This window comes from Panthera onca, chromosome B1 (assembly GCF_046562875.1).
Source record: "Panthera onca isolate mPanOnc1 chromosome B1, mPanOnc1 haplotype 2, whole genome shotgun sequence".
Taxonomy (NCBI): Eukaryota; Metazoa; Chordata; class Mammalia; order Carnivora; family Felidae; genus Panthera; species Panthera onca.
This window is the reverse complement of record NC_138342.1, coordinates 130326601-130351190: the sequence shown is the minus strand read 5'-3', so window position 1 is coordinate 130351190 and position 24590 is coordinate 130326601. Positions and strand designations below refer to the sequence as shown.

Below are 24590 nucleotides of genomic sequence, written 5' to 3'. Positions count from 1 at the left end.
TAACACTTCAGCCAATCTAAGAAAATATTCCTAAATTAAATTCTATTACTTTCAGCTGATAGGCTTATCGTGGTCCTCTGTATCAAGAGAAAGGAAAATATTCTTACCCTATTAAAGCCATGTTCATGAGAATCATCAACTTCTCCATTACTAGTCACTGGAATTTCTGCTGCTGAATTTTTGGGAGATTCTTGAGCCATGCTAGACTCCTACAACAAAACAAAACAAAACAAAACAAAACAAAACAAAACAAAACAAGAAACAGCTGTAAATAGCACCAAATCATAAGAGGCAAATATTCAAAAGATTGTTAATGTTTATAGCACTTAAAAGCCATCATTATAGCATTAAAAAAAATAATTACAACCTACCGAACACATAATAAATATGATATTAATATCATAAAAATGTATCCGGCTTTTAAAACTGGAGTCAACTTAAATTTCTTATTTAAGAACAAGTTACTTGCAGATCCCAGGGGGCAATAATAAATTGCCTCATAAATAGTATTATGATAAGGCTACCAGTTACAACTGAAAAAAATATCACAGAAAGCCACACTTCATTATTAATTCAACTACAGCAGCTCTACTTTTCCTGTTGTACATAATGGGCTTCTCAGGCAGCTTTTGTTTAAAGAGTTGCCCTGATACAACAAAAATGTGTAAATCTGTATACTAGGAGAATTAAAATTTTACATTCTGGCTTTACTGTTCTAACAGTCAAATAATGTTTAAAAATACATTCCTTAATTTTATAAGCACATTTTCTATAAAATATAAATTTCTTTCGGAACTTAATATAGTTAATCGGTAACAGAAAGTCAATTCTGGTTAATAAAAACTTTTTTTGCTCCAATCCTATGTGATTTAAGAAACATGCGTGGCTACAAGATAAAATGAGAATTTTATACCTGTAAAGGATCTTAAAAATTATCTAGTTTCCCTCACTTTAAAAACTTCAGAGTAAAAACTAAACCATTGATTCCACTTTTCACAGAGAACAGGTATCCCTCATCCCTCTCTTCTCCTTGCCTCCCTTCCCTTTTAAACCAGTAATGGCTTTAAAAGCATTACATGCACATACACTCACACTTATAACAACAGTGCCCACTAGAATAAAATACATGTTAGGTACACAATTGATACCTAACACTGTATGTTCTAACACTCAGACCTGAATCCTGCTACCCCTGATTCTGCACTGCACAGAATTACCAAAACCAAACCAAATAACTAAAATGTGTGTGTGTGTTTAATTTACAGAACTGAATCTTACTGCCAAGAGCATAAGAGGTTCTTGGATTTTCTCTGAAAGAATTGTTTTTAAGATTAAAATAACTAAGAGAGTGTTGTCATATCTAGCTCGTGCATTACTAATTTTTAAGGGGTTAAGGAAAGGTTCAAGACCAGAAAACTTTATTTAAGAAAAAAAAAAAAACACTTTTATTTTTTTTTTAAGTAGGCTTCACACCCAGCGCAGAGCCCAACACAGGGCTTGAACTCACGACCCCAAGATCAAGACCTGATCCGAGATCAAGAGTCAGACGCCTAACTGACTGAGCCACCCAGGCACACCAAGGCCAGAAAACTTAAAAAAAAAAAATTGCACTGAACTTTTATAATTAGGTAAGTTATACTACTAAAAGCAAGTATGAATGCAAATTGGTTTGTGGTCTAGTCTCTACTTCCATGAAATATAAAAAGGCCTAATTAAAATACTGAATGACACCCAACAATACTTTTCATATAGTGTGTATATCATTAAGTATGTGAGACAGAAGATACTGTCAAATATATAAGGTAGGTCTTAAACGAATCTATTGATAACACTATACAGATCAGCAATTCTCAAACTTTTTGGGCTCAAGACACCTTTACATTCTTCTTCTTTTTATTTTAATGTTTATTTTTGAGAGAGAGAGAGAGAGAGAGAGAGCAAGCAGGGGAGGGGCAGAGAGAGAGAGAGAGAGAGAGAGAGAGAGAAAGGGAGACGGAATCTGAAGCAGGCTCCAGGCTCTGAGCTGTCAGCACAGCCTCTGACTTAAGGAGCTTGAACCCTTAATACATGAGATCATGACCTGAGCCAAAGTCGGATGCTCAACTGACTGAACCACCCAGGCACCCCTAGACCCATTTACATTCTTAAAAATCATTAAGTATCCCCAAAAGCTTTTATTTATATGGGTTATATCTATCAATGTTTACTGTATTAGAAAGTAATGCTGTAAATTAAAAAAGCTAATTATTAATCCATTTTAAAGTAATAATACAGGGGTGCCTGGATGGCTCAGTTGGTTGAGCATCCAAATCCTGATTTCAGCTCAGGTCATGATCCTGGCGTTGTGAGACTGAGCCCTGCATTAGGCTCTGTGCTAAGACGGAGCCTGCTTAGAATTCTCTCTCCCTCTCTTTCTCTCCCTCTACCCTTCTCCCCAGCTTGCACTCTTTCTCTCTCTCTAAAAAAAAAAAAAAAAAAAAAAAAAAGTAATAATTATATACACATGTTAACATAAATTCTTAATATGAAAATAGTTATACTCAAAGCAACAAAAACTTAGAACAGTAGCACTGCTACATGGTTTTGCAAATTTCTGAATTCTTCTGCCTTTATGAGAAGACAGCTGGACTCTTCTATCTATTCCCACATTCAATCTGTTGCAATATGTTGTTTTGGTAGAAGTATATGAAGAAAACATGGCTTATGTGGCTACTGTCTTTTCAAATAATTGTGGATATACTTTTTTGATACTATATCAAAACTTGACAAGGGTCAATTTTTAAAAAAAGATTTTTATTATTATGTTTATTTATTTTGAGAGAGAGGGAGAGAAAAAGAGAGACAAAGTGAGAGCAGGGGAGGGGCAGAGACAGAGGGAGACACAGAATCCAAAGTAGGCTCCAGGCTCCGAGCTATCAGCACAGAGCCCAATGCGGAGCTCCAATCCACAAGCCGTGAGATCATGACCTGAGCCAAGGTCAGATGCTTAACCGACTGAGCCACCCAGGCGCCCCAGCAAGTGGTCTTGTCTTAAAAGTTAACTACAATGTGGAATATAAAAGCATGATACCATAATGATGAACATCTTTCATAATCTATAGCATTAAAATCCATCGGTCTACCCTGTACTTTGAATGTGTCTTTCACATATGCATGATTTGGTAACATCATGCATTGGTCATTTAGAAACCATTGGTTTGATGACTTACACATATCATCCAAATATTGACACAGTTCCTTATATAATAAAAAGTCTTACTTTTATATCTGATTTTTATCAAAAACAGTCTTTGGATTCAAATTTTCCAAAATTCTAATTTTTGCTGGAAAACTTGAATTTGACCGCTGGCAAAAAATAATGTCAATTATTTTACTTACAGTAACAGGTTTTCCAAAAGTATGTCTCCTAAATAACCAAGTCTGAATAGAGCCACAGTTTGCTTCTGCAGTTAGTTCAGCTACCCTTGTCATGCAGCAAGAGTGCTTTATACATACTTCCCATTTTGTCCCACAGAATGTTAAAAAGGCTTAATAAGATTGAAAACTTTTACTGCTTCACTAAAGACATTCTTAAGTGAAGCTGGTAATTTAAAAAAAAATTTTTTTTAATGTTTATTTATTTTTGAGAGACAGAGTGTCAGTAGGGGAGGGGCAGAGAGACACAGAGAGAAACACAGAATCTGAAGACGCTCCAGGCTCTGAGCTGTCAGCACAGAGCCCAACATGGGGCTCGAACTCACAAGCCGTGAGATCATGACCTGCGCCGAAGTCAGACGCTTAACTGACTGAGCCACCTAGGTGCCCTGGTAATTTTTTTTAAATGCAAGTACATAATGGTCTAGAATATGACTACTCCTACAGCTTGGGACAACCACCTTGATTCCTGCTAAGACACCAGCAGTTTTATTTACCTGTTCTCGTGCACCATCAGTGCAAACGACACAACAACGAAAAATGCAAACAATTCAAATGTCTTCTCAGTAACGTTTCAAAGTTTTACCTTGTAGACTCCCTGGAATATTCCTGGGGACCTCTAGGGCCTCCAAGCCACACTTTGAAAAACACTGGTGTAGACAAATTTACCCAACATTTAGTGAAGGCTTGTTATGTGTAAGGCATTCTTACTAAATTCTAGAGAATATAAAAAACAAATAAGGTAGTCACTGCTCTGGGAAAAAGCACCACTGATTTAGTTTGGGAGCCCAACTAGACTCTTTAATAAATACCTAGAACAGTAAGCGTGTGCCCCTCTTTCTTTAGGACCCTCTAATACCAAACCTACCGGAATAGTTACGGATAACATAAATCCTAGGGTCATTCTAGGCCAAATCTCTATTTCTTGGCAGCTCCAGAAATGTTCTGCCTCCCGTAGATCCTCATTTATGTTACATTCTACTCGTTATACAAACCATTTTATCACGATAAATCTTATACCTAATAATGTTTATACTATCTGGCACAAAAATGGACTATCTCTACATCCTTGTATCCCTGTTTGTATTCCTAGGGCAAAAGAACAAAGATCTGAGTGAATAAAGTAAGGTCCTTGAGGATGGAGACACTCTTAGCCATATCTGTGTGCTCAGAGATTAGCCCAGGATTTGGCAAGCAAAAGGTTCTCAATAAATGTTTATTGAACGGCAAGGAGTGCCATGAGTTACACCAAAAGTCAGATTTGTAGTTGGGAAGGTGTTAAAATAATCATTATGCATTTGTGCTCCACATCCACTCTCTCCTTTGTCCTACCCAAGGAGTACAGAATAACACATTTGTTACTTCTTGTGGATATCACTGTAGTAAAACAAACCAGGGGGAAACGTGTGGAATAGAAAAAAAAGTTAATTATCAATATTTCAAAATTAGTGCACTTTAATTATTTTGAGACAGTTATAATGAAAGACTAAAATGTCAAACTGAAATACTATTTGGTTAGGCCAATGAAAAAAGAACTTTCAAAATAATGCAAAATCCTTACACATTTAAACATTAATCATTTAATTAAACGTTAAAACATTTACCAAAAAACTTATTTCCTTGCATTCCTAAATATATTATAAAAACTACTGATTTTTAAATTTATTTTTAATTATTCTATTTTAGAGATAGAGACAAAATCCCAAGCAGGATCCATGCTCTGCACGGAGCCCAATATGGGGCTCAATCCCATGACCCTGGCATCATGACCTGAGCCCAAATCAAGAGAGGCTCAACTGACTGTGCCACCTAGGTGCCGCCCCCCCAAATACTGATTTTTTTTAAAAAGTCTTATTTCAGAGCTCATCTTATCACAGATTTCAAACAAGTGAGGAATCAGTAAAACTAAATCTTACTTAAGGCTTGCAAGTAAAGGGAAAAATAAATTAGAGAAGATTCCAAAAGTTTAAAAAGGGAAAACAAAACTCCTCCACTTTAGAGGGGATTCCAAGGGAAAGAGTCTCTGAAATAGATGTGAAAGAGAAGTTTGCATTCAGACAAGTACTGGAGAGATCTTCAGTAAAGTACTTCAGTAGAGGCCAGTAAGACTGGATAAAATAGCAATGTTATTGTAACATTATATGTGTTGGCCAATACCATAGGGAGCGCTGAAGCTGAGATGGCTCTTTACAGTTGTCCAAATTAAGGCAAGGCGGCCAGGCCCTTGTACCCCCACATCTCTACCAGTGATCATTAGGTGCAGGCTATCCTCTAGGGGTATAACCATGGACAAGGCAACTGCCATTGGCAGAGGCAATTCCTGGGAAGACTCAGCTATGAGCCCTCAGCAAGCAATACTCTTGGAATGAGGGCTTTAGTTCCAAAGGGAGTAAACGGGCTACGCACCACAGCATCCACTATATCCTCCTTATTACTATTCTATTTTTTTTTCAATCGAAAGGTCTCACATATTTATAACTGAACCAACCTATGGTATAGAAGCATAGTAACAGAGAAAAATCATTTCCCTGATAAAACATCTGCTGTTCAGGTAGTAGGGAGGTTTACAGAAGGATGGGACAGAACACATGACCTTCAGGCAGCATAAATATGTGTACCATCTCACGTGCGATCCCTTATATATATAGACCCAGCTTGGTTCTTCTCCAATGCCACCGTTTGGAGTTGTACCTGATTTTATTACCAGTTTTCATCTGAATCCACAGGCGGATGGCACAATTCTGCTTTTATTTCTTGGCAAGGAATTGCCTGTTCCTGAAAGTCTTGTGAGAAGACCTGGTGAGGAACGGTCAGCTGCACCATGATGGTGGAGAAAAGGAGAAAGCTCCTTATTACTAAGGTAGTACCTATTCTATTTTTTTTTTTTTTAAGTATTTTATTTATTTTTGAGAGAGACAGACAGAGAGTGTGAGCAGGGCGCAGGGCAGAGAGAAAGGGGAACAGAGGATCTGAAGTGGGATCCGTGCTGACAGCAGACAGCCCAATGCAGAGCTGGAACTCACAAACTGCAAGATCATGACCTAAGCTGAAGTCAGACTTGCTTCACAGATTGAGCCACCCAGGTGCCCGAAAAAAGTATCTATTTTAAAAGAACTTGAAATGTCTTGTTTAGGGGATATCTGGCTACTTTATGCATAAATTTACAGAAATTCACTGGTCTCTACTAAGAGAAACTGTTTCTTTCATAGTCCCTAATTAAGGGGTGCCCAGTAATTGAAACAAAGAAGAGCCCCTGACACAGGCTGGCTGATCCACAGGTCACAAGCTAAGAGAAGGGCCGGTTAGAAAAGTATTGCCCAATAGAGGAAAGAGAAATGTCCTGAGCTAATCAGACTCTTTCTGAAGGGTAAATAAGGGATGCTGAGAGAATTAGTCAATGCGGGTATTGGAAGACAAATGAGTGGAAAAGAAAAGCAAAGAGGAGAATTATGCAGATGACAGGTCACAGCTTAAACATTCCCAAACTCTAGCTCACAAGTGTTAATCAAGCTTGTCAAAGTTTATTGACAATGTTATCTGTGTCCAGTTCTTCCTTTCTGAAGTATGACCTTATGAAAATCTCTGTTCTTAGATTCTTTTTTTAAAATTGTGGTGGATTCTGTGCAGGAGGGAGCATGAGAGCAGCGTGGTCAAGCCTCCAGTGTCCGAGTCAGCTAGGTGTGAGCATGGCTGAGCAGGAACCCATAGCTCAGTGGCTAGCACAGACTGCGGCTGAAAATGAGGATGAACACGTGGTCAACCATAAGCCCCCCCACCCAGAAGGGCAAGGAGATCCAGGAGCTGGACAAGGATGACGAGAGTCTGCGCAAGTACAAGGAGGCCCTGTTGGGCCACGTAGCTGTGTCTGCTGACCCCCAAATCCCCAGTGTTGCTGTGACCCGCCTGATCCTGGTGTGCAGTACAGCCCTGGGTCTTCTGGAGCTGGACCTGATAAGTGATCTGGAGAGCTTCAAGAAGCAGTCCTTTGTGCCGAAGGAGGGGATGGAATACCAGATGTGAACTGGGAGACTGTGTCCGGCATGAAATACATCCAGCACACGTACAGGAAATGCGTCAAGATTGACAACATCGACCACCTGGTAACTGATGGAAAGCTATGGTCCCCAGGCAGAGGAGTATGAGCTTCTGACCTCCATGGAGGAGGCGCCCAAGGGTATGCTGGCTCATGACAGCTACAACATCAAGTCTTGCTTCACAGACGACGATAAGACTGACCACCTGTCTTGGGAGTGGAACCTTACCATCAAAAAGGAATGGAAGTCTCCTTGGCGGTCTCGCCTTGCTGCTTCTGCCTGTGCTGGGGGGTAGAGGAGAGAGGGAGCCTCCAGCCCAGGTGTCCACCTTCCCTTCCATACCTCTTCAGGTTCTCCTACCTGTCCTAGCCTGATCTGAGGTCCCGGCTTTTCCAAGGGAATCTCATGGGGTGCTCAGATCCTTGTGGGCCTTTGCAGTTGCCCTGAATCCTGTTCTTTCTCTTCTTCCAGGGTGGGAATGGGGTGGGGTGCATAACTGGAGGCTTCCTGGGGGCCAGCCACCTTCCAGCTTTCACCTGTGTCCAGTCAATTAATCCAACACTGTTAGTAACCATCTAACCATGATGCCTTAACATGTAGAACATGTGCTGTGGGCGCCGTCACTAACCTCTAATCTCCTACGTCTGCATGAGCACATGATCTCCCCCATCCCAGCCCCATTGGCAATTCCTGAGGCCCTGGGGAGGTGTGTGGGACGTGCTGCTGTTGCTCTCCTGCCTGCCGGGGATTAGCCAGCCCCCTCCCTGAGCCAGGGCTGTGGGGACGGCTCCAGGGGCTTGGGGAAAGCCAAACTGCCATAACTGAAGTAGTCTCCATTCTAACCTAGGAGGCCAGGTGTCCTGACGCCCCTGCTTTCTCTGTCCCAGCGGGCAGTGCCGGAGCCCATGGTCCCAGGAGACAGCCCCCCTCTGGACAAGGTCAGTGGCTGAGCCTTACTTATCCCACCTGGGCCTGCCAGCCTGGAGTCGTGTGCCTGGCCTGTCAGTGTCTCCATATGTGGCATCCTCTGGGCCCCCTGGCCTGCCACCTCTGCCCCCAGGCTTGGTGCCACCGTCCCTGACATGCCCTCTCCGGATCCAGCCAGGACAACTGTGGGACCAAGTGGACACAGTGGGAGCCCACCCCTGTGCCTCCCCCTCCCCTTACCTCCCCTGTCAGGCCTGAGCCTAGAATGCCCAAGAACCTGACCCTGCTCCTTTTCTAACCGGGAAATAAACTCCCCCAAAGGAAAATAAATAAATACATACATACATATATAAATAGACACATAGATAGATAGAATTGTGATAAAAACACATACCATAAAATTTACCATCTTAACCATTTCTAAGTGTATAGTTCAGTACTATTAAATGTATTTACACTGTTGTACAACCAATCTCCAGAACTTCTTCATCTTACAAAACTGAAACTCTACACACATTAAACAATAACTCTCCATTCCCCTCTCCCCAAGCCCTTGGCAAGTATCATCCTACTTTCTGTTTCTGTGAATGTGACTACTCTGGATACCTCATATCAATGAAATCATATAGTATTTGACTTTGTGACTGGCCTATTTCACTTAGCACAATGTCAAGATTCATCTAGATTGTAACATGCACCAGAATTTTTCCTTTTTAAAGATGAATATCCCATTGTATGTATACACCACATTTTATTTATCCATTCATTCAACAATGGACGCTTAGGTTGCTTCTACTTCTTGGCTATTGTGAATAATGAGTCTATAAACACGGGTATGTAGGTATCTCTTCAAGGTTCTGTTTTCAATTCTTTTGGAAATATACCCAGAAGTGGGATTACTAGATCATATGGTAATTCTATGTTTAAATTCTGGAAGAAACAGCATACTGTTTTCCGTAATAGTTGTGTCATTTTATATTCCCGCCAACAGTACACAAAAGTTCCAATTACTTCATATATTCACCAGCACTATTTACTAGTTTTTTGGTTGTAACTATCCTAATAACTAAGAGGCAACACCTCATTGTGGTTTTGACTTACATTTCTCTGATTAGTGCTATCAAGCACCTTTTCAGATGCTTGTTGGCCATGTGCATATCATGTTTGGAGAAATGTCTATTTAAGTCCTTTGCTCAGTTTTTTAATTGGGGTGTGTTTTTATTGTTGGAGTTCTTTCTATATTCTGTTATTAACCACATCAGATATATGGTTTGCCAATATTTTCTCCCACTCCATAGGCTGCCTTTCCACTCTGTTCATTGTATCCTTTGATGCATAGAAATTTCCAGTTTTGATGTAGTCAATTTGTCTATTTTTACTTTTGTTTCCAGTGCTTCTGCTACCATATTCAGGAAATATTTGCCAAATCCAATGTCATGAAGGTTTTCTTTTTAAGAGTTATATGGTTTTAGGTCTTACATTTAGATCTTTGATCCATTTTGAGCTACTCTGTGTATAAGTGTCCAACTTCATTCTTTTGCATGTGGATAATCTAGTTTTCCCAGCACCATCTCTTGAAAAGACATTCCTTTTTCCACTGGCATCCTGAATGTTCTCGTCATCTTGGATTCTTTTGAGATTCCTATTTTCCTCACTACTACTACATTCTTACAATACAGCTGGATTATTTGTGGCTGCTGGAGTTAAGGGTCTGCGTCTTGCAAATAAGAGACACTAGGTTCTTTGGTTTCTAATCCAATCTTCATGACTAAGATCTAGCTATCTAAATAGTCATCACTTTTTCAAGCTGTAAGAAAGTTCTTACTCCTCTTCCTCCTAGAAACAGCTGGTGATTCAACAAGTATTTACTATCTTCTAGGCAATGTGCAAGGAATAAAATAAAAATAGAAATAAGGTCTTGGGCGTACAGAAATTTAAAGTATTTTGTGTATTTAGGAAATAATTATAATACAATGTGGTGAACACCAGAAGGAAGCACTTAACAATGTGGTGAACACCAAGAGGGAATCAGAAGTGGTATCTAAGCTGGATCTTGTGGGGTAACAGAGTAAAGAAAAGATTCTAAATAGATGGAATAATAGGAGCATAGTGGAAAAGAAGCTGGTATAGTCTAGAAATTGCAAGTAAAGCAAATTGGTTAGAATGGTGATTACTCATTCATATACTCACGGGTTCAGCTAACTTATTGAGCTCTCTAATGTGCAGGTACAATTTCAAACAGGACACGGGACACAGGACAGAAATGGTGAATAAAACAGACAAGACTCTCCACCCTCATAAACCTTACATTCTAGTTAGGGGAAAAAACAAATAAATATACATGTCATACAGTTTTAAGTGCTAATGGGCATGTATATGTGCACATATATCAGGGAAAATTTCAGAAGTTTTAATATTTTTGTTAAGACCTGAATAAAGTGAGGAAGTAAGCCATACAAATATTTCGGAGTAAAGCATTCCAGACAGAGGGAGTAGTAAATACAAAGACGAGACAGTGAGAAGCAGCTCAGCTTTTCAAGCAAAGACAAGAAGGCCGTGTGGCTTGAGGGAGGGCAAGGGAAGAAGAGCAGGAAATGTCAAGAGGCAGCCAGTGGCAAGAACATGTGTGGCTTTAGAGACCATCATAAGAACTTTGGATTTTATTTTCAGTGAAATAAGAAGCCACTTTAGGGTTCTGAACGTAAGAATGAAATGATCTGACTTGTGTTTTAAAAGGATCACGCTTTTCCTGCTGTGTTGAATTAAACCAAAAGCGAGCAAAGGCAGAAGCAAAGAGAACAATCAGGAGGCTAACAGAATAATCTAAGCAAGAGACGATGGTGACCTACAAAGTCAATGCAGCTTTATTAATACCTGACTAAAACAGATATGAAGAAAGCCTTCTCTTCATTGCCAGAGCTAAGAGGGACATCTCATAATGATAAAAGGATCAGTTCATCAGGGATATATAACAATCAGAAATGCGTATGTTGGTCCCAATAACAGAGCTTCAAAATAAATGAAACAAACACTGACAGAATTAAAGGGAGAAACATACAAGTCCATAATCACAATTAGAGATTTTACCACTACTCTCATAGCAATTAAAAGAACTAGACAAAGAAAATTTGCATAGACACAGAAGATCTGAACACTATCAGCCACCTTGTCTACTATTTATAGAATAGTAGACTCAGTAATGGCAGGATATACATTATTTTTACATGAACATGACATGTTTAGCAAAACAGATCATATTTGGGGGCATAAACAAGCCTCAATAAATTAAATTTTAAAATACTAAAACCACACGGAGTATGTACTCGGAACAGAGGGGAATTAATTTACAATCAATCATAATAAGATATCCATGAACTGCCCCCTCGCCAAAATTTGGAAATTAAATAACACATCTAAGTAATTAATGGGACAAAGAAGAAATTATGAAAGAAAATATGTTGAACTGAAATCATAAGAAAAACAACAATGTTCGTGTGATGCTCCTAAATCAATGCTTAGAGAGCAATTGTAGCTTTACATGCTTACATTTGAATAGAAGATCTTAAACCAATGATCTAAGGTTGCACCTTAAGAAAATAAAAAAAAGGAGCGAATTAAATTCAAAGCAAGCAGTAGGAAGGAAATAATAATAAACATCAAAAATCAAGGAGGGGGCGCCTGGGTCGCTCAGTCGGTTGAGCATAGGACTTCGGCTCAGGTCATGATCTCACAATTTGTGGGTTCAAGCCCCACTCTGCACTTTGCACGGTCAGCACAGAGCCTGCTTCAGATCTTCTGTCTCCCTCTTTCTCTCTGCCCCTCCCCCACTCATGGTCACTTTCTCTCTCAAAAATAAACATTAAAAAAATTTTTTAAAAAATCAAGGAAATAGTACAAAAACTGTCCTCTACATTTAAAAAGCTTAAGCTCATAAGAAACAAAAATAGATGAATGTTGCACATAAGAAGAGTCTTAAATGACAGCTAAGTATGATGTACGATATGGATTGGTTCACAAACAAGGGAAAAAACAGCTGTAGAGCATGTTATCAGAACAACTGTGGATTAAACAATAACACAGTATCTATTTTTTAATTACATTTTCTAATTTTGATAAATATACTGAGGTTATATAAGAGAAAGTTGTTCTTAGGAAGAAAGGCACATGACGTCTGCAAATCACTCTCAAATGGTTCAAAAAAGAAGTTGTGTATACCAAGAGAAAAAATGTTACAGTAAATGGGACAAAACAATAGTTAGTGAATCTGGGTAAAGAGTTTAAGTTTTCAGTATGAAATCTTATCAAAATTAGAATTTTTTTAGTGTTTACTTATTTAGTTTGAGAGACAGATTGATAGTGCATGTGTGCACGTGAGTTGGAGAGGGGCAGAAAGAGAGAAGAGAGAATCTACACTGATAGTATGAAGTCTGACATGGGGCTCGACCTTACAAGAGCCATGAGATCACGAGATGATGAGATCATGACCTGAGTCAAAATTAAGAATCAGACACTAGAAGACTGAGCCACCCAGGCACACCAAAATTAGAAGTTTTTAAAGTAATAATAATAAGGAGGCTAGAAAAGTATGCAGCAGCCTATCATGATGGGCTTCATAATGCCAGACAGCTTGGACTTCATCTTGAAAGGGATAAGGAAAAAGTAGCAGGAGAGCCTGATCAATTATTGTTGATCTAGTGGGAGGTTAGACTGAAGGGAAAGTAGGAAAGACTGCACACAGAAAACTATTTAAGACACTATTTCACAGTTCTAAGAAATAATAATGATCTAAATTAAGGTTATGGGAATGGAAAAAAGTAGATTCGAGAGTTATTTAAAAGTCAGAAGAGACTTACAGAGTGATGAGATTGCTGAAAATAAGAAAGGAAGAAACATCTAGGATGACCTATGCCTCCTCCTGACCCATACCCAATTTGTGGTTTGGACAGTTCAAAAGACCACCATGTCACTCAACAACGTGGGAAAAGTGGAGGTTTATTTGCCTTTGGGAAGGTCAGAAAATGAGTTCTGTTGTAGATGTTCTGAATTTAAGATGTTTGTGGGGTATCCAAGTCCACTAGTACATTAGAAATTTCAAAATCAGGTCTAGAGTCTCAGAATGAAGACATAAATCTGGGAGTTATCAATCCAGGGATGTAGATGTAGATGGCATGAATTGATAAGAGTGACAAGAGAAACTGAAGAGGAGCATCCAATGGAACATTAAAAGGCAAAGAACACTGCAAAAGAGATGGGGGAGGAGGGACAAACAGTTAATGATACAGACGCAGCAGATAAAATTATAGCAGTTAAACCATGTGTTGTTTTAGTTTATAACAAATGTTCTGAAAATGAAAAGTATGATAAACTAATACCACTTTATGCCATAAATGAGGTTAATAGGAATAGTCATTTGCCAAAAAAAAATATAAATATTCCAGCTATTATCTATTCACTTACCCACAAAGAATGACCTACTTTTAGAAACATCATTTACAAAACATTAATTATAGAAGTGAAAATTAATAGCCAATACATAAATTGGCAGGGGCTCAACACCAAAAACTCCATGCCATCTTCCAGGACAAAATCCATTCACGGTACTTCACTCATGCTTTAAACTGAAACTGAATTTGAATTTAAATTTAAATTAAACTTGAATTTGAATTTAAATTAAACACTCAAAATAATTATACAAAAGGCTTTGAGGATTATGTCCTTTAGAAATAAAGTTAGAGCCTCTTCTAAGATCCATGTCATTTAAGGTTTGCGAAGGTCTTGAGTATTTGTATCCACCACTCCCCAAATTCACATGTTAAAATCCTATTACCCAATGTGATATTAGGAGGTGAGTCCTTTAGAAGGTCCTTTGAAAGGATGGATGGAATTAGTGTTCTTAGAGGCCCAAGAGAGCTCCCTAGAAGAGGGCTTTCACCAGAACCCAACTTTGCTGGCACCTGATCTTGAACTTCCAATCTCCAGAATTGTGAAAAATAAATCTCCATGGTTTAAAAGCCACCTAGTCTGTTCTGTTATAGCAGCCAGAATGGACTAAGACAAGGTCCTCCACAATAGGGTCCAATCAACTTTTCAGGCTTTATTGCTCTTAACTTTTACCCTTCTAAAGAGCCTCTACCAATAAATCTACCTGCCATTTCTGGAATGAAATCTGCAAACATTTGCTCAAATGGTTTCCAATGTTTAAAATGTTCTTTCATCTTCAAATCTAGTAAAATCCTGCCCATAATTTAAGGCTCAGCTCAAATGTTACCTCTTTAAAAACATATTCCAAAGCATCAGAAAAACAGCATGATATAATGAGAAAGGTAAGGACTTTGAAATGAGAGACTTAAGTTAAAATACCATATCTACAACATAGTTGTTTTGTGATCTTTGTTATTCTTATATTTCTCAGGTATAAAATTAAGAAAATATATACATCTTAAATAATACTTAAGGAAAGATATATTCAAACAACTGATAAAGAGTACCTACCCCACAGTAGGCATTAACTGAATAAAAGAAAGATGCTTCTAATACTGTGCTTTGTGAATGTTTAATAACCAGTTCTCCAAATTAAAAATAATTTTTTAAAAGCCCTAATTTGTGATGTTTGCCCATTTCCATGATGCTACCTTAAAAATAAAAGATCCAGTTACTTTACCAGCAAAATGAATTTATTCAGGAATAGTAGAGAACTGCAATTCAGGACATGTAAGCTACAAGCAAAACCATAGCTAAAATATGGGCAAGTCCAGAGAAAAAAGAAGAGGAACATTCTTTTATTGAAAAAAGGTGGGGGGGGAGTTAGGAGGGGCTGTTATAAACAAAAAGTCTACTGAAATAAACTGGGGGTCTTAGTGGCTTTTCATTGGATGAGTTGTGACAGTCTCTCATTGGCTGGGCTATTGCTGGGCAACAAGAAAAATCTTTTCTTGTTCCGCTGGGGTAGTGAAGTATAGGTTGTTCTTATCAGAAAGGTACTCTCTCCCTGTTGGGGTCTACAATTGATGATGAGTGGTAGGGCATGAGAGCTCCCCTTTCTGGCCTCTACCTCCATTTTATTGAGGCTTCTCTGCATTAATTTTCAGGGTGTCAATGCTCTCACTATGGCCAATTTCAAGCTTCCAACATGACCTCACTGATTACAGAGATGGAACGAGATGTGCAGTAACACATCATTATATAGTATTTCTACCAGAGAAATACCACAGACACAAATAACCTCAAGAGTACAGATAATAGTAAAATATTTAGGAACTGACAAGTTTTAAGTATTTACTGTTTTTAATATATATATTTTAAGTTTATAAATCTTAATTTTTATATAATGTCTGTATTTAACAGCTGGCTTACAAAATTCTTGGAAATTTAACAAACAGCTCTTACACGTCAGTACAAATCTGCTCCAGCCAGCACCAAATTATTTCCAAGTCAGAAAATAAGTATGGACACACATTATATAGTTCAATCTTTAGAAACAATGCTGATACGTGGAATTTGAGAAACTTAACAGAAGACCATGGGGAAAGGGAAGGGGAAAAAATAGTTTCAAACAAAGGAGGCAAACCATAAGAGACTCTTAAATACACAGAACAAACTGAGGGTTGACAGGGGCAGGGGAGTGGGGGGGAGAGGGGGAAGGGGAGAGGTGGAAACTGGGAGGTGGGCATTAAGGAGTGCACCTGTTGGGATGAGCACTGGGTGTTTTATGTAAGCGATGAATCACAGGAATCTATCCAGGAAGCAGGAGCACACTGTATATACTATATGTTAGCTAACTTGACAATAAATTGTTAAAAAAAAAAAAGAAAGAATGCGGAGATATAAATTAAAAAAAAAATTTAAATCCAATATATGGATATCACACCCCCAATTACGATTCTATTTCTTTGGAGACGATCAAAAATCATCCTCATGCAGAAGAACTACGTATCTACAGGAGGTTAGGTTTATTACTATATTCATGAACAAAAAGGTGAACACATTTTATTCCCTTTTTATTTGATACAGCAACAACAAAGTCATGCTCCTTTTCTTTCCTTCCTTGGTAATTCCAAATACATTCTAAATTCATACTCCTATTTAAGCAGACGATCAAAGCTGAGCATTTAATACTACATGTGATTGTGATAGTGCTGTACATACTAACAGTAAAAGTGCATCTATTATTTTTTTAAGTCTATTTTTTTATTTTGAGAGAGACAGTAAGTGTTCTAGTGGAGGAGGAACAAAGAAAGAGAGAGAGAAAGAATACCAAGCAGGCTCCACACTGTCAGTCCAGAGCCAGATGTAGGGCTTGATCTCACAAACCTTGAGATCATGACCTGAACCGAAACTGAGTCAGATGCTTAACTAACTGAGCCACCCAGGCACCCCAAAGTGCATTTATTTTATAGTAAGTGATTGTCTTGATCCATTATGTGCTAGAATGCACCTGAAAAGCAGAATTAGCCTTGTAACATGAAGAGAAACGCAAAACCAAAACAAGGAGGCTAGAACTGACCTGGAGAGTTAATATATTCTATGACCAAAAAAGTGCAAGCTCAGTACTAGTTTCTTAAACCCCTTCAGTGGGTCAAATTGGAGATAAATTAACATAGAAGTACCTAATAAAGGTTTTATTGTTGGTGTTTCATTTCTAAAGAGTATACAGCAAAGCCCTGAGAAGCACGGAATGTTTCATTCATATTATGCCAATGATTCTCAACCTTCTCTGCATCTTAGAACTAACTAGGGAGATTTTTTTAAAAATACCCCACAGACGAGAAAGGCTTGGGAAATTGGTGGAATAAGAGGACTCTAGGATCATCCTGTCCCACATTTACAACTAGATATCACTCACATCCTAGTAAATAAACCGGAGACTGATCTGAAGACTGGCAGAACAAACTCCACAACTACATGTAGAAAAGCCACATTGGAGAGGTTAAGAAAGGCAGAAACGGGTCTGGAGCTGCCCACAGGAGGGAGGGAGCTGCTGCCACAGAGAGGGGAAAAACGCCAGGGAGCCTGTAAGGGGAAAATGAATTCCTGTAACATCTTGCCTTGAAAACCAGAGGGGCTTAATTCTGTGAGTTTGGACAGCCAGCAGCACTTGGAAGGCTAGAGCTTTAAAAGTCAGCTGGGCAAGCTGGAAGGGAGTGTGTTGGGGGAACTTCTCTAGGAACAAAAGAGCTAGCAGGTGCCATTTTCCTCCTCTGCCACCAGCATAAACAGAGCCACCTCCAGGAAGGGATGCTGCACGGATACCTGCTACCTAACCTGCTAGCAGTATGTCTCCACAAGTTCTCCAGAGACTCATCCATTCCAAGCCTGATGGCCTTGATCCTGCACTAAGCACAATTTTTGCTAATGCTGTGGCCCTGCCCCCTGAGCCCTTCTGTGGCCAGGTCCCCCAGAGCTAGCCTGCCTGGGTCTTACTAACATCACAGACAGCAAGCACAGCCCTCAACAGGCAGAGAGTCAGCGCAAATATCTGAACTGAAAGGAAAAGTGACTCAGAGACACTTAAATGCCAGGTTCTGGTGAACAGGGGACACTGCACTCCAGGGCACCTCAGAACCTCTTCGTAAAGCCCCTACTCTCAAGAGCAGAAGAGGTAGCTGATTTTCTAACACAGAGAAACAGACGTAGAGAGGTAGACAAAGTGAGGAGAAAGAGAAATACGTCCCAAATGAAAGAACAGGACAAAATTACAGCAGGAGATCTAAGTGAAACAGAAATGAGTAATATACCTGATACGGAATTTAAAGTAATGATCATAAAGATACTCACTGGACTTTAGAAAAGGGTAGAGGACATCAGAGACCCTTGACAAAGAAATAAAAACTAACACATCAGAGATGAAGAACTCAATAAGTGAAATTAAAAATATACTAGATGGAATAAGCAGGCTACAAGACGCAGAGAAATATTATCAGTGACCTGGATAACAGAGTAATGGAAAGCAATCAAGGTGAACAGGTGAGAGACAAACAACACTGAATAATGACAACAGACTTAGACAACTCAGTGACTCCATCAAGTGTACTAATATTTGCATTATACAGATCCCAGAAGGGAAGGGAGAGAAAGGGAGGCAGAAAATGTATTTGAAGAAGTGACAGCTGAAAACTTCCTGAATATGGGGAGGGAAACAGATATCCATATTCAGGAGGCACAGAGCTCGCCCGACAAATTCAACCAAAGGAGGTCCACACCAAGTGGATATAGTAATTAAAATAGCAAAAAATAGTGATAAAAATTTTTTAAGGTTGCAAAAGAAAAGAAGATAGCTACGTATGTACAAAAAAAACCCCATAAGGCTATCAACTAATTTTTCAGCAGAAACTTTTCAGGCTAGGAGGAAATGGCATGATGTATTCAAAGTGCTAAGGGAAAAATCTGCAGCCAAGAATCCTTTATCCAGCAAGGCTATCATTCAGAATAGAAGGAGAAATAAAGAGTTTCCCAGACAGACAAAAGTTAAAAGAATTCATGACCACTAAACCAGCCCTATAGGAAACGTTATAGAGGACTCTGAGCGAAAAACAAAACCCATAAGTAAGAAAGAGTAAGAAAAACAGAAAGCACAAAAGAAAAAGGAAATTAAGCATATCTGTAAAAAAATCAGTCAAGAGAAGCACAAGATAAAGCAATGTAAAATATGATACGAAATATCTGAAACATGGAGGGTAGATGAGCAAAGAATGAGTTCGGAATTAAGAGACCATCAAGGGTGCCTGGGTGGCTCAGTCGGTTAAGCGTCTGACCTCAGCTCAGGTCATGATCTTGTGGTTTGTGGGTTTGAGCCCCGCGGCGGGCTCTGTGCTGACAGCTCAGAGCCTGGAGCCTGCTTCAGGTTCTGTGTCTCTCTCTCCCTCTCTGCTCCTCCCCCGCTCACGTTCTGTCTCTGTCTCTCAAAAATAAATAAACATTTTTAAAAAAATTAAAAAAAAAAATAGATTAAGACCTAAATGTGAGACCTTAAACCATAAAAATCCTAGAAGAGAGCATGATGTCTCTGACATAGGCTGTAGCAACACTGTTCTAGATATGTCTCTGGAGACAAGGGAAATAAAAGTAAGAATAAACTACTGGGACTACATCAAAATAAAAAGCTTCTGCACAGTGAAGGAAATAATCAATGAAACTAAAAGGCAACCTACAGAATGGGAGAAGATATGTGCAAATGACATATCCAATAAAGGATTAGTATCCAAAATACATAAAAACTTACACAAATCAACACCCCAAAAAACAAATAATCCGATTAAAAAATGGGCAGAAGACATGAACAGAGACTTCTCCAAAGATGTCCAGAGAGCCACCAGACAGATGAACTGATGCTCAAAATCACTCATCATCAGGGAAGTACAAATCAAATCAAAACTACAATGAGATACCACCTGACACATGTCAGAATGGCTAAAACCAAAACACAAGAAACAAGTGTTGGTAAGGATATGAAGAAAAAGAAACCCTCATGTGCAACTGACAGAAATGCAAACTGGTGCAGCCACTGTGGAAAACAGTATGGAGGTTCCTCAAAAAGTTAAAAATAGAACTACCCTACGATTCAGTAATCGCACTACAGGGTGTTGACCCCCAAAATATGAGAATACTAATTCAAAGGGATACATGCACCCCTATGCTTATAGCAGCATTATTTGCAATAGCCAAATTATGGAAGCAGCCCAAATGTCTAATGATAGATGAATGGATAAAGATGTGGTATATATACATACAATGGATGCAATAAAAAAGAATGAAATTGAGATTTATAACAACATGAATAGATCTAGAAAGTATGATCCTAAGCAAAATAAATCAGCCACAGAAAGGCAACTACTACATGATTTCACTCAAATGTGTAATGTAAGAAACAAAACAAATGAGCAAAAGAAAAAAAAAAAAAAGACAAACCAAGTAACAGGCTCTCAACTATAGAAAACTGATGGTTACCAGACGGAGACAGGTGGGGGGATGGGTGAAATAGGTGATGGGGATTAAGGAATGTACTTGTGATGAGCTCTGGGTGATACATGGATTGTTGAATCATTATATTGTACACAAACATAACACTGTGTGTTAACTATGTTGGATTAAAAGAAAAAAAGAAAACAATTGAAATACCACCATATATCAATGATTTAATGATGGGTCCCAGTAAGTCCCATATGAATAGCCAGTAAGTTTTATTTTATTTATTTATTTTTTTATGGCACACATTAGAATCACCTGGTGAGCTTTTAAACATATTTTTAAAAAGTACTGGCCAGGCCACCTGGCTGGCTTAGTTGGAGGATCATGCAACTCTTGATCTTGGGGTTGTGAGTTTGAGCCGAGATTACTTAAATAAAATTTAAAAAAAAAAAAAAAAAAAAAAATCACTTGCCATAAAAAACCTCACTGATTTGATCATGCTCTAGACTCTAAACAAACATATATGCAAAAAAACTTTAGTAATGGGATAGATCTACAAATCCTTCAGTTCTACTTATCATGCAGATTAAAATTACACTATTGTATACCTGTTGAAATGGCCAAAATTAGAAAGACTGACAAAATCAAGTGTTGGCAAGTATGTGGGGCAACCAGACTCTTCTACATTGTTCGTGCAAGTAAAAATCAGTAAAATCACTTTGGAAAACTATTTGGCAGTGCTATTAGAGTTAAACATATGCCTATCCTATGACTCAGCAATTCCACTCCCAGGAAATATAACCAAGAAATAAAAGTGCATATGTTCATCAAAAAATAGCTGAAAGAATATTCATAGCACCTTTATTCAGAAGAGCTAAAACCTGGAAACAAGCTGCCCATCAACAGTAAAACAGATAATAATATAGGCATACAATGGAATACTATACAGCAATGAATACTATACAGCAATGAAATAGAACTACTACTATAAAAAACAGAAAAATAGCTCACAGACATAATGTTGAACAAATGAAGACAGACCTAAAGAGTATACACTACATGCATGATTAAATTCAAATAAAAATAAATTCAAATAACCAGTAAGTTATGATGATTATAGGCAGAACAGTGGTCACCTTGTGGGCGGAGATAGGATAGGAGTACTAAGACATGACCTTGAAGGTGGGACTTCCAGTTTCTATTTCTGCGTGTAAGGAGCTTGGAAATCACCACGCCATCCTAACAAGTAAAAAGCTGAACAGACTGAAAAATCAACAACTCTGCTTGGATTTTTTTTTTTTTAATGTTTATTTATTTTTGAGAGAGAGAGAGAGAGGCAGAGAGAGAGGGAGACACAGAATCATAAGCAGGCCCCAGGCTCTGAGCTGTCAGCACAGAGCCCGATGCGGGGCTCGAACCCACAGACCACGAGTTCATGACCCGAGCCGAAGTCGGACGCTCAACCGACTGAGCCACCCAGGCGCCCCTCTGCTTGGATTTTTAAGAGTGAGGAAGACTGCTGGAGAAGGTCACTGAACAGACATGATGACAGCCAGCTGACCCATGAACTGGACCCAGGCTGTTGGAGGCTCCTCACCCTCTTCTCTGTCCTTGGAATGTGGGTTCCACTTGCCTTTTATGCTACAGAGGCTCCTCCAAGGACATAGCCTTCAGACAGTAAAGTGGTGTTTAAAACAGCTGCACGGTGTACATGTGACAGAACCCAGTTAAGGCCTCTGCATAAACTTAAGATTTGGCAGGCAGGTACAGGGATCCATTCATCTTGTTGCCACTCAAGACAAGCGTCTCGTACCTAAGTTCCCTTAGCTTATTAAAACTGACACCTACTGACCTGGAGTGGCCTGCCTCTTTCTTCAGTTTCTCCCTGCCCTCCAGGTATTTGCGGGGCAGGGGGAGAATTCCAGACTACACCAGGGAAGCTTCTGAGAGGGATGCAAACCAGCAAAGACACAGGGCAAAGTGCAGCCTCCAAAACTGGAGAGACAGATAGGTGAATATAGAGAGTCAAGGCTTAGCCGAGCAAAAACTCACTAGTAGAAATCATCTTGGGAACCAGTGCTGGGGTAGGAAAAGCTGAACCGTAATCAACAAATTACTGGAAGCTCACTGTGGAAAACTCTGAAAGTGAAAACTGCAGGGGTACTCTGTCATAAGGAGGGCCCCACAATATTGTGAGTTTTACCCCCAAAAGCTGGACGAGGTTACCACAGTAAATATGGGAGAAAAATCCCCTCATCCTTTCGGTAGGGAAAGGAGATATGAACCATTTTGAAATACATCAGACCACTCTGCTCTCCTTAAAAAGGCCTACCCTCAGGGGAAACCAGAACCTAACCTGCTTGGGTATAATCAGCCCCTAAGTGACCTCAGGAAGAGAAATAAACAAATCCAGCACACTCTAGCTATCTTGTCCCACCCAGGCAGGGGAGAGAAAAACTGAGAAACACTTATGAAGTTTACCGTCTGGAGGCACAGGCTCACTAAAAAAACTGAGACCTAATCATAGGACTATATAATGCTTCCTTTCTCCCATATCCTACCACCACATTGCTCAAGGCCTATTTATAGCAGTTCCTTTTACATCATGTCCGGTTATCAAGAAAAAAATTGTAAGGCCTACCAAAAGGCAAAAATCACAACTTGAAGAAACAGAGCAAGCATCACAACCAGATATGGCAAGGATGTTGGAAATATCAGACTGGGTATTTAAAACAACTATGATTAATATGCTAAGGGCTATAATGGATGAAGTAGACAGCACGCATGAACAGATGGGCAATGTAAGCAGATAAAGAAGTCGTAGGAAAGAACCAAAAAGATATGCTAGAGATCAAAATCACTGTAATGGAAATGAAGAGCCAGAAACGGGCTTATTTTACTATCTAATGACCTTGGAGTAGGCAAATATTTCTTAGGACACTAAAACCATAAATAATAAAAAAGAAACACTGATAACCTGGACTTCATCAAAATTAAAAATTTGTCTTCAGTATCCAAATTCTACAAAGAACGTATCAAACTCAACACCCAAAAAACAAATAATCCAGTGAAGAAATGGGCAAAAGACATGAATAGACACTTCTCCAAAGAAGACATCCAGATGGGCAACCGACACATGAAAAAAATGCTCAACATCACTCATCATCAGGGAAATACAAATCAAAACCACAATGGGATACCACCTTACACCTGTCAGAATGGCTAACATTAACTCAGGCAACAACACATGTTGGCAAGGATGTGGAGAAAGAGGATCTCTTTTGCATTGTTGGTGGCAATGCAAGCTGGTACAGCCACTCTGGAAAACAGTATGGAGGTTTCTCAAAAAACTAAAAATAGAACTACCCTATGACCTAGTAATTGCACTACTAGGCATTTATGCAAGGGATACAGGTGTGCTGTTTCGAAGGGACACATGCACCCCCATGTTTATAGCAGCACTTATCAACAATAGCCAAAGTATGGAAAGAGCCCAAATGTCCCTCGATGGATGAATGGATAAAGAAGATGTGGTGTATGTATGTGTGTGTGTATACACACACACACACAATGGAGTATTACTCGGCAATCAAAAAGAATGAAATCTTGCCATTTGCAACTACGTGGATGGAACTGGAGGGTATTACGCTAAGTGAAATTAGTCAGAGAAAGACAAAAATCATATGACTTCACTCATATGAAGACTTTAAGAGACAAAACAGATGAACATAAGGGAAGGGCAACAATATAAAAACGGGGAGGGGGACAAAACAAAAGAGACTCATAAATATGGAGAACAAACAGAGGGTTACTGGAGGGGTTGTGGGAGGGGGTATGGGCTAACTGGGTAAGGGGCATTAAGGAATCCACTGAAATCATTGCTTCACTATATACTAATTTGGATGTAAATTTTAAAAAATAAAAAATCAAGTTAAAAAAAATTTGTCTTCAAAAGAAAACATTAAAAAAATGAAAAGGTAAGCCACGGATGGGAAGAGAACAGACATAATTTATGTATCTGACAAATGCCTAGTATTCAAAATATGTAAAAAAAAAAAAAAAAAAAACCCCCCCCCCCCCCCCCCACACACACACATATATATATATATATAAATGAGTCTTACAATTTAGTAATACGAAGACGAATAGCTCAAAATATGGCCAAACTTCTAACAGGCACTTCACAAAAGAAAATATATGAAACATCACTAATCATCAAGGAAATGCAATTTAAAACTACAATAAGGGGCGACTAGGTGGCTTAGTTGGTTGGGTGTCCGACTGTTGATTTTGGCTCAGGTCTTGACCCCA

General features: G+C 39.0%; 1 protein-coding gene and 2 pseudogenes across 8 annotated transcripts in view; 1 reads left to right on the top strand and 2 right to left on the bottom strand.

Annotated features, from left to right (window-relative positions):
• The window catches only part of ARFIP1 (ARF interacting protein 1), a 128310-nt gene that overhangs the window by 79099 nt on the left and 24621 nt on the right, over positions 1-24590 (bottom strand). For all 8 annotated transcript variants that reach the window (XM_060653989.3, XM_060653993.3, XM_078445685.2 and 5 more), the window contains one exon: positions 108-209. In XM_060653989.3, coding sequence (XP_060509972.1) covers positions 108-209 — 102 coding nt within the window. The remainder of the gene's footprint in view (positions 1-107; positions 210-24590) is intronic.
• On the bottom strand, positions 5059-6621 carry LOC132692820 (large ribosomal subunit protein eL39-like; annotated as a pseudogene).
• LOC132692821 (rho GDP-dissociation inhibitor 1 pseudogene) lies at positions 7101-7743 on the top strand (annotated as a pseudogene).